This window comes from Cyprinus carpio, chromosome B1, assembly GCF_018340385.1.
Source record: "Cyprinus carpio isolate SPL01 chromosome B1, ASM1834038v1, whole genome shotgun sequence".
In the NCBI taxonomy this organism is placed as follows: Eukaryota; Metazoa; Chordata; class Actinopteri; order Cypriniformes; family Cyprinidae; genus Cyprinus; species Cyprinus carpio.
Genome location: NC_056597.1, coordinates 8,610,978 through 8,622,254, shown reverse-complemented (window position 1 = coordinate 8,622,254; position 11,277 = coordinate 8,610,978). Strand labels below are relative to the sequence as shown.

At 35.3% G+C, this 11,277-nt stretch overlaps 1 protein-coding gene across 1 annotated transcript; it reads right to left on the bottom strand.

The window, feature by feature from the left end:
* Positions 1-3,110: 3,110 nt before the first annotated feature.
* LOC109052916 (BTB/POZ domain-containing protein KCTD12-like) lies at positions 3,111-4,698 on the bottom strand. The gene has a single exon (XM_042716472.1). It carries the CDS (start codon positions 4,630-4,632, stop codon positions 3,820-3,822), a length of 813 nt encoding a protein of 270 aa, XP_042572406.1. The 5' UTR covers positions 4,633-4,698; the 3' UTR covers positions 3,111-3,819.
* Positions 4,699-11,277: the final 6,579 nt, after the last annotated feature.

The following is an 11,277-nucleotide window of genomic DNA, read 5'->3' as shown; positions in this document are numbered from 1 at the left end:
GAGTGTCAAGTAACATTTTGAAAGACAGTGTTGCATTCTTGTAGTTTAAACAGTTTTGTTAATTGCAAAGTGCTTTGTATATATATATATTTTTTTTTTCTTACTGATCTACTTAGTAATGATGTGAAACTATAGGCCTAATGATTTAAAATGACTCCAGAATATAACAACTCTCACAAAGCAATTCACAGGCAGTTTTTATTATTATTATTATTATTATTATTATTATTATTATTATTATTTTTTTTATTATTATTTACATTCCAGTTGGACATTAAATACAGTTGTTTGTAATGTAAATTACAGTTTTTCTCAGTCACTTTGGTTCATTTCTCAAATCAGAAATGAAATTCTCAAAACTACTTGTACAACCTCCACATCATCTAGTTATTTATACACATCATAAAACCAGTTTCTCATTCTTTTGTACAAGTTGCGATTGATTTTGTACATTTATGCAATTGATTATGCACATTTATCTGCGGTTTCCTACATTATCAGTTGCTAATGTCATGTTGCTCAAAATGTGTTATATAGTTTTCTGTGCAATAGTCTTACCCCTCAAAACATCTAGTATTTAGGTCATTGTATTAGTCATTAAATGCAAAATGGTTGATAGTTGTCATAAACTGCCAAGCAATTTTTTGTTGTTGTTTTTTTTAAACATTATTATTAGACTTTTTGTAAATTTGGCATGAATTGTGCATTTGAATCTTGACTAATGAAGAGAATGTAGATTCCAACCCTGCTCCTGGAGAGCTACCATCCTGAAGACTTCAGTTCCAACCCTGCTCCAACACACCTGTCTGTAATTATCAATTAGCCCTAAACACCTTGATTAGCTGGTTCAGGTGTGTTTGATTGGGGTTGGAGCGGAAATCTGCAGGACAGTAGCACTCCAGGAGCAGGGTTGGAGACCCCTGATGTAGATCAACCAATGATAAACCATTTCTCTGAAATAGCTCAAAGGTTCATCTCATGAATCTTCAGTTGGAAAGCATATACTGTATGGACAGAGGACAACACAAGAGTTACAAATTCTGACAGTGGACTTATTTTTTATTTTCATCTTTGTGCCCATATTTCTTTTTCCTTTTCTATATCACAATGACATTGTAAAGGTTTATTTTTTTATTTTTATTTTTTGGTCAGTCCACTAGTAAAATTGTAACTAGGAATTCTATCCAGTCTCTTTCAATCAATATCCCACATACAGTAATGTGTAAATTTGTACTTTTGAAATGGATATATGGCATACATAAGCATATGGCATACTGTTCAATACAGTAACTGTCATCCAGAATGTTGCCATAGTTTACATCAGAACATCCCTCCAGAGTACACTGTTATATTGACAACATGACTAAGCAGTTTGACTGTCTTATCCGTATACAGTGACACAAGGACTTGTCATTCTGATGGCACTGACATGTTCATTGACACAGATATTTATTTTTGAGAGATGAACTAAGGATTTTGAGCAAGAGACTGGCTTTTGCAGGTAATCCATGGTGTTTTGCTATTGGTACAAGTTGTTTGGAGAAATGCACTTACTGTTTTGCAAATGTAAAGAATGATTCGAAAAATGTACCAAAGTGACTGAGAAAAACTGTAAGTACAGTACATTGAAATTAATGTACTAAATTATTTTGTCTGTCCCACTTTCACAGCTAACAAAATTATGTCATAAGAACATTTTGCTAACATTGCCAATAAGTTATGAAAGTTTTGTCTCTGAATGTTCTCAGAATGCTCAAAACATCCAGTTTTTAAAATATTTAAAAAGCTTTTTTTTTTCTTGGCTATGCAAACATTATAGAAAATATAAAGGGAACATTCCATTTTATGATTTTACAAATATTGTGGGAACATTTGAATTTCCCTGTATGTTCTGAAACAATGAGTACATATTAACATTTAAAAAACTTTAGACATAAATCCAATGTTTCGTTGGACAAAATAATTTGTATGTGGTAACTTTTTGAGAGCATTATTAAAAAACAGATAATGCTAAAAAAAAATTGTTCTATTAAGGTTCCTGAAGTGTTCATATAACACTTGTTTTTCAGAAATTTGAAGGAATCTTGCCAGATCATTAGTCAAAGTTCCGAGAACATTCCCTGTTACCTGGGTTCACTCATCAACACGGACACACACACACACACACACACACACACACACACTTAGTTAGTTATCTAAATGTGTACATTCCATAGGCGTAATGGTTTTTATACTGTACAGACTGTATATACTATCAGCCTACACCAACCCTACACCTAAACCTTCCTCTTACAGGAAACTTTCTGCATTTTTACAAAAAAAAAAACTCTTTACTTTATTTTATACCAGTTTAACAAATGAGGACGTCCCCAAAGGACGTTTTTTTTGGTTTTTTTTGGGAGATTTTGTCAGGTTTAGCTCACGTTTGGGTACAAATTTGTCCCCAAAATATGGTTAAGTAGGTACACACACACACACACACACTTTCAGAGTCAAAGTGAGGGCTCTTTGTTTTCTGTTCAGCGTATTTTTTGCTGGTTATCTGCTTTCTCTCTTCCTCTTGATACAACTTCCTCTAGAGAGAAAATTTGTTCCTGTCTATGTGATACTGACACTCTCCAGGTGGCCCAGCATTGTCAGTCATATACTAAACGTAACACCTGACAGTTATAAATAAAAGCATGTTTACGTGTACTATGATGTTCAGACCACTGATATTTGCATATTTTGATTCTATCTATGTAACATTTTAAACAGAAGGTGCCCTTTATATGGTTTGTGTGTGTGCAGTCACAGGCCTAGTTCCTGTTCTCAGTCTCCAAGTAGTCCATCTGTTTCCTCAGGCCAAACAGTGTCTCTTCTCCGCTCACATTCACATCTCCTTTCGGAGCCTCCGCCCACTATCCCAGCTCTTGAACTATCACCAAAAGTGTTCAGTTGGTGCACACCACAGTTTCTGTGCTTTATATCTCTATGTTGTTATTTCACACAATCTGTGACAGGATATCAACTGTGGTCTAGGTTTGCAGTAGCTAAAGTTTTACAATAACTACACAGCTTGTTTGGCATGCAAATTTCAAGTGGGACAGTTAGAAAACTATCAAAAAATATTTGACAGAATGTGTGTTTTATTGAGTGTGCAACTCAAATCACAATATAATGCAGCAGTATTCAGAGTTTCCATCCAAATATGTCTTTCATGATAAGTTTATTATGTGTATAAATCTGACAGACATCTTGGCTAAGAATATAAAAATAAAAACTACATAGGAGTGCAAACACAAATTATCATCTCAGAAATGTCAATGTTCAGTGAAAAGCAGAGGGGAGAGTAATATATATTTACTCATTATGGAACAGCTTGCTATTTTACTACTGGGATGACATTTTATTTTTGTCTCTGTTGTGTCTGTTGAGCCTCTGGATGTACACTTAAAAAAAAAAATCAGCAATGTAATAAACTTTTAATATGACAAAAAAAAAAAAAAAAAAAAAAAAAAAAAAGTTGCCTATAAAGGTTAATTTGATTTCAAAGAGTCCTATCACTGAGAGTACATTTTGTGCGTCCTCCAGGCCAAACCTATGGTATTTAAATACTAAGAATTGCTATCAGCGGTTGTTTGAATTCTGGGAACAGACGACAAATTTGGAGGTCCGCTATTATTCAATTATTACTTACAAAGAAAATATGCACAAAACGTCTTCTCGGCGACTGATAGTCTTTACATGTTGACACTGTGGAAAAAACGCATAACGAATGGAAAGTTGAGTGTCCGAGAATTTGTGTTTGAATAACAGTTCCCAAAAGTTGAGTCCACTTCACTCCCTGCAAAAAACGTACTCGGTGTAACTCGTCCAGATTTTGTCCTCGTTGGGGTCGTTACTCGAGTACGCGCAGGTGCCAGTGGAGCTGCACGCAACCATGTGGAAGCCCACTTCTGCCAGCCTGTCAAAGGCTTGCTCCAGGAAATTATACTTGAGGTAATACCGAGAAGTGTATCTCTCTGGGGGTCTGTCGGGGTCTCTGCTCTCGTTGAGAGTCTCCCCGAAAACTTCTTTGGCGAGGGATGTTTTTCCGCACACGGTGATTCTCGCCACCCGTCGAAATTTGGCGTCCTGTTGGATGTCTCGTCCTATGGTATAGGAGCCCCTGTACCCGATGGTTATGTAGCCGATTTTCCTGGCGTCCAGAGTCGGAGAGCGAGGGCCGGTGCTGGTGATGCTGGTGCTGGCAAGCGCAGACTCCTCTGGGTCGCTCTGGCACACCTCCTCGCTGATGGAGTTCTCCTTACTGACCGCCAGTCTCAGGCGCTTTGCCAGCTCTTGAAGTTGAAAATATTCTGCCTCTTTAAGAAGGCTCGCCTTCTCTTTGAAGTAATCAGGCAAAACCAGAGTCTGGTCCCGCAAGTAATCCAAAATATACCTGAACAGAAAGCCGTCTCTGTCCAAAAAGTAGCGTCCTTTGCTGTCGGTGGTAAGTTCCGCCGGTTTTTTCTGGCTGAACATGGTCCAAAGTAAAGAATTGGGTATGGAGAGTAAAGTTGAGTGGCGCGTAACGTAAACTTGCCCCCCGACATTGAGCTCAATAATTTCGGGAAATCGCTGGGAAGGCTCCGCGCGACTCTTGTCCATCTCTGCACAGCTGCGCGAGACCTCCGATGCAATCACGGGACTGAAGACGAGTGGGAAGGAATATTTCAGCGTTGTTTATGTAGGCTAACCAGAGTTACGTGGGAGGAGGATTCTGACGGCTGTATTAACTCTTTACCACCACCCCGTAAAACATGAAATTCACTAAATTTGCTTGAAACTTGTGCATCACGCTATTATCTGCCTGCTGGAAATGCTCTTAATTGAACAATTTTGCAATTTTTTCAAAGTATACTGGATGAACCTACATCTTACAGCTGCAAAACTACAGCATTATTTTAGGATTATTTCAGATTTTATTTTATTTGTTTGTTTGTTTGTTTGTTTGTTTGTTTGTTTGTTTTTACTTATTTGGTGTGTCCTTTTCGCACACGTTGTCATTTGTGTGCAAATTGAGGATTTTTGTTATCCAGTAGCTGTTTCGAAGAGGTACCAAAGATCAAGGAATGTTTCAATCGAAGCATTTTTAAAGTGGATTCCAAATGCGCAACAAATGTGTTATTTTGATCGCTCACAAACAAATATCGCAGAATCGGATTTTTTTTTTCTTTCAAGTGTTGTTGCGGTGTAATTAGCCAATACATCATCACAATATGTTAGGGTTAAGGTCGGTTGCATGTAATTATGTATAATTTATTTTTATTAGGTTACTTTAATAAGTAAATGTAACATGACATTACATTTATGCATTTAGCAGACACTTTTATCCAAAGTGACTTACAGTGCATTCAGGCTATACATTTATATATTTATTTATTTTTTATTATTATTATTATTATTTTTATCAGTTTGTTTAAGGACATGACAAGGATACTGTAAAATATGTTACCCAATAAAATTCCGGTTACACTTTATTTTAAGGTGTCCTTGTTACACATGATACATGTAACTATTGTAATAACAATAAATTAGGCATAATTACATGCAAGTAACCCTAATACAAACCATAATCCTAGCCCTAACCATATAGTAAGTACATGTAGTTAATTAATATTACTCAGAACTTAAATGTATAATTACACTATAACAAATGCTAATACTTTCTTAATACACTTGTATTAAATGTGCATTAAAGATGTTGCCTTGATGTGAACACCTTTGGAGTTTGGAAATGAGTAGTCTATAAAACTGACTACTGAACCAGTGAAATTAGCTTATTTGTAGGGTTTATTTTATTATATAGCTATATTTTTCTTTGCCCTGTGGATGTATGGTCCATTTCTGCAATGTGATATCCTTTGGAAGTTGTTTATGCTGATTTATATACATATGATGGTGACCTTTAACCTTTTATTTACTTTATGCGAAACGTCTAGATAATAGAAACAGGCAGCTCGGTGTCTATGACAGCAAAGCTTCTAGCGACATCTAGTGGGCAAGGAGGAGAAGCAGTTCAAGGATTGTGCTTACCTCTGCATCCGAAATTGAAGCTTCTGAATTAAGCATCGCTGGATTCTCGGTCAGTAATAGACATTATGTAATAATAGTAATAATTTCAAAAATAGTTAAAAAATTAGGAAGTCAGAACTCTGAAATGCTAACGGTCATTAGAAGTATGACATGCACGATCTGGATAGCTCCATAGTGTACACTGTACACCCTTTGTGCAGAAGGGGGAGCTCCCTACATAAAAATCCCAAATAGTCATTTTTTTCATTGGGTTCTGCAGCGTACATAACGATTAGCTTGTCTTTTATAGACAGTTGAATTATCCGGGGTTATTAAAAGCAATACTAAAATGTATTTTTCTACCAAGTTAACACGATAATAATAACACTTAATAATTCTAAATGCTGTTTCATAGAGGAAATGTAACTGTCTAAAAGTGACAAGTGATAGGCCTACATTAGACAAAATTACAATAAACCCTTTAGAACAACAAAAACACAGCACATTACTGTAGATTTCATCTCCAAAAATCAACAACATTTCTCAGATTCAGGAAATGCAACACATATGCTGATTAGTTTCCTGTAAGCAAAACATTTTATAAACAAAATGCAAAACACTGTCTAGAGAATGGACCACACATCATTGACTCCTAAAGAAGCTTTCCGTAAATTTCCCAGAAGGCCCATTCAGTGTGCTGGAGTGTGGGAATAGTTCTCCATCATCAGACCACTGAGACACACTTACGACCGTGGGCAGATGGAAAACCGCAGTTTGTTTATAAAGCGTTTCCTTCATCTCAGTTTGCTACAGTTCATGCCTTCAAGCAGAACTGAGAAAAGAACTGAGAAAAAAAAGAAGAAAAAAAAAACTTTTATGGTACTTGGTATGTGAACACAAAAAAAAAAAAAAGAAAAAAAAATTGAGGCCATGATTCGAAAAAGCTAAGTGGTCATAAAAAATAAGTCACTCTCATGGTCTTCGGTCAAAAATGACTGACAAAAGGAAATGAATGGGAAATAGGAAAAAATACAGAAATTTTTTATGTGTACAATTTACAAATCCCCCCCAATGCAGAAAAAATGCACAGCAATGAAGGGATGAAACTGTAAAACATCTAGAGTGAAAAATCAACACACCAACTCACACAAGCACGAAATAAGAGGTTTTGTTACATTTTTATAGAATTTTTATGTTTTGTGTAACAATCTGCTTTCTGTGTTCAGGTTTGAATGTAGTAATACTAATGCAAAAACCTACACTTCAAATCAACATTTAAAACAATAAAAATATATAAATTTATAAAAATTGGTAATTGGTAGTGCTTTTGATTTACTTTTTATTCCATTTAATTATAAAAGTTAATAATTGTAAATTTAAAACAACTAGGGAATTCACAAGCCTCTCTATAGAGTCCTATACAGGAATCCAATGCAGGATACACCACAAAATTACAGGTTTTTCTTTTTGTTTTTGCTCTCACCAGGAGGTGCTATTCTGCCTTAAAAAATATGATTTTGAAGGCCAAGTCTCTATTTTAATCTGAAATACTGCATTAATTGAAAATAATTGTAAAAAATATTCAATAGGAATAATGTATCAAAATTATTCCATAAATATTAATCAGTACCATGAAATTCTCTCAAAATACAAAAGAAAAAAATATTGTTGAACAAAAATATATTAGATTGATTTTACTGAAGAAAAAAAAAAGTTACATTTCAGGTGTCCGGTCACTTTTGACCATGAAGACTGCGAGTGTGAGGAGCACACAAGGGTTAAATGATCTGTTATACTATCCTGCATTTTCAATTTCTACCAATCCATTAGAAGAATTTCTCAAAATGGCAGAATATTTTCTTCCTTTCAGTAACAACCGTCAAAACAAATTGAGATTTCATTGAGCAGAGCATATTGTTAAGCAATTCTGACATGCTGCAGTGTGTGGCTTTGCTAGCGTTTTATTTATTTATCTATCTATTTATTTGACACTCAGCTCATGGCTCATGTAAGGAAAAACTGTGCAAGTTCACCCCCTTGTGGCTGATTGCGCCTCACCTGTAAACACTAATCCTAAATACACTGTACAGTAGCCTACATTTAGCTACATTTATGTCCTTGACAAACTTGTGCAAACACATCACTGCTCACTTGTCGATCTCTTTTGATTCAGCTCAGCAATTTTGAGACACCACTCTATGTCAGAATTTAACCACTGAGGGTTCAAAATAGAGCATGTAACCCTGAGATGTCTGAAGAAAGCACACTTCATTAGACAGCTGCCTTCATCTCGGCTATGCATGGTGTCATTCTGCTGAGATTGACACAGGAGTGGAGTAATTTCATGATGCATGTTAGCAGGGCATCTGTGTGAGAGTTGCAGTATTGATCCCATGTCTTTCTGTCTATTAGGAAAGGTCAGGCACTGTTGGGAGAATCAGATAATTGGGCATCAGTGTAGATGAATATCACAGTGATGTTTTTGTTCATTGGATGGTGTCCGGTAAAGAGGATAGACTGAGCATGTAGCACTTAAACCTTAAATTTCCTTCTGTTACGCCTCCACATTATTTCCTGCATTGGAGTGGAGGGAAAAAGCCATTCAGTGAATCAGAAATAATGAAGGTCATGTGCAGATTAGCTATTTGCTATAGTGGTACATTACTCATATGATTAAATAATCTGAGCTTGGTGGCAGACCTTAATAGTCACACAATTTTAACAGCTCAAGCCTGATGCTCAGATATTTTGGCTAGAATTATGTATGCATGGAGTTCTGATGTAATCATATTGACTAAAGAAAGTCTGTATCCTGAAGTGTTATATATAATATATATAATTAGGGCAATTTATCAAATGAGCTGCAAGACTCCTGCACCGTTTTCTAATTGATTTCATTTCTCAGCAGCTGGTTTGTTCCATACAGAGTGACAGCCTCATTTGTAAACATAATGAAAAGTCAATGAATCACCTTTTACTCGTTTGGCTTTTCATATACAGTGTAGTCAATGATAGTTTCTGGAGTTAATTTTGACCGAAACAATGAAAAACTAAATAACACAATGATTTTGATAGATAGATAGATAGATAGATAGATAGATAGATAGATAGAACGTACACATTGTCTTTTAGTTATATATTTTAATCTTAACACAGGGTTTTAGGAGTATAAATCAGAAGTCTTTCATCGACAGCGATTAAAGAAAACAAGTACAATTATAAGAAATAAATAAAAGGAATAAGGAATCATTAATAATAAAGAAGAAGAACATTAATAAAGAAGGAATAATCAAATCAAGTCTTTCATCAATAGTTATTAAAGAAATTAATAATTTAAAAACTACAGTAGAGTAATTATACCTAAATTAGCAATTTTTTTAACCATAATTATTATTACAATTTTATTTAAGATTACTATTTTATAATAACTATTTTACAATGTAGTTAATTAATATAACTAATTACTATAATTATATGTTATTATACTATAATTATATTGCATTGCTATTTTTCTAACATTGTTCTGTCTGGCAATTTTATAATTCACTTAACTGTACACCCAATTTATGGGTTATGATGATTATGATATGAATATGGTAGTGTAGATGCTCAAATCACTAAATTTCATACGTTTTAAATCAAATATTCATACTGTTTGATATGAGCCTTGAAAATATACATACAGAAGGCTCACTGGTCAGCAGCAACCAATTGGAGATCAACAATGCAGTCTTTTAAAAACTCATAGAATGCCCTCTTCCTCTAAACTGTCTATCAAACCCTTTTGTCAGGTGACACATTGGACTGCGGGCTGAATTTTAATGTAACTCTTTGCCCTGATATATCAACATGTCAGTCTTCGCCTCTCTGCTCGTCACGGTTTGTTTTTCCCAGTCAAACCCTTGTCATTTAAATGCAAAAAATCCCATAAATTTGTTTGTGATTTCCTGTCTAGCCCTGTCATGCATAAGCAATCACTTGCTGGTGTCGTGGTGTGTTTCTTCTGGTTTTTAGACAGAAACAGTCATGCTGTTTGTATGTCCGATGCTCATGCTCCACATTCTGAAAATTTTGTAGCAGCTTGTGTCCTAATGTATTCTATTCTATTCTATTCTATTCTATTCTATTCTATTCTATTCTATTCTATTCTATTCTATTCTATTGTGTTCTGACAGTGTCTGAAGCCATAAAATACTAAGAAGGGCTCAGCTGGATGTACCCTGATTTTATGGTGCAGATTTAAATATGTTTGCCCTGCCAGTTTGCTTGTGTAAAATATCATCCTTATATTCTATCCTCATAAAGCAGAGGGCAGCATTGATCAACTGTGCATGCTTGTCAAATGAAGCCTCACTAAGCAGAAGGCACTGAAGTTCAGTAAAGCCCTTTGAATTACAGCTTGCTCGGTTACAAATATCATCCTACTATTTCACTCTGACAGTGTATTCAGCCTTTATTGTTGGCTTAAAGTCATATTGACCTCTGCCCTTTGAGAAAAGAGCCTTTTTCCCCTGATGTCTGCCATTTGGAGATGCCTGTTAATTTCAGCACAGAGTGTCTCCTTCAGGATGCGATCCAGTCTATGTGTTACTGAAGACATATGAAAGTCTAATCAGTCTTGACATTTTCAGTTCTTTATCTGTCTTTCCTTTTCTGCATCTCCTCTGTTGGTTTTGCTGCGGTGGCGTGGAGGTAAATGAGTCCTCATTAAATCAATAGGGTGTGTGTGTGTGTGTTTGTATTTTGGTTGGGATAAGTTATTGTTGAGAGAACAGCATAAAAGAAGAGAACATAATTTTATGTATAGTCTCGTAACTAATAGGCAAGTATACCCTGAGACAGGTTCCCAGAGAAAAGCAAATATAAATGTGTTTTTGGCTACACAAACTGTCAGATTTGAGAAAAGGTGACAAGAAAGTCCCCAATGAAGCTTAAAATATTTCTTTAGCGCTTCGGTTGTTTTCCTATGGTATTTTATAGGTGGTATTTTCATACCTTCCTTCTTTCTCTCTCTGGGAGATGTTAGTCACACTACATTAACTTCCATCACTTCTCATGGGAGTCTTGACATTTTAAAGTCTAAACTGCTGAAGCAACACAGTGATTAAAACAAAAACATAGAAAACAGCAGAAACCCTAAATACACTGTAATTTTTTAATGCTTTAAAAATAATCTTTATGGAATAGTTCACCCAAAAAATTCCCCCCAAAAACTGTGTTGCACTAAACAAGAATGAT

Excerpts from the sequence above, each read along its gene's own strand:
- LOC109052916 (XM_042716472.1), bottom strand. The coding sequence starts at position 4,632 with ATGGACAAGAGTCGCGCGGAGCCTTCCCAGCGATTTCCCGAAATTATT.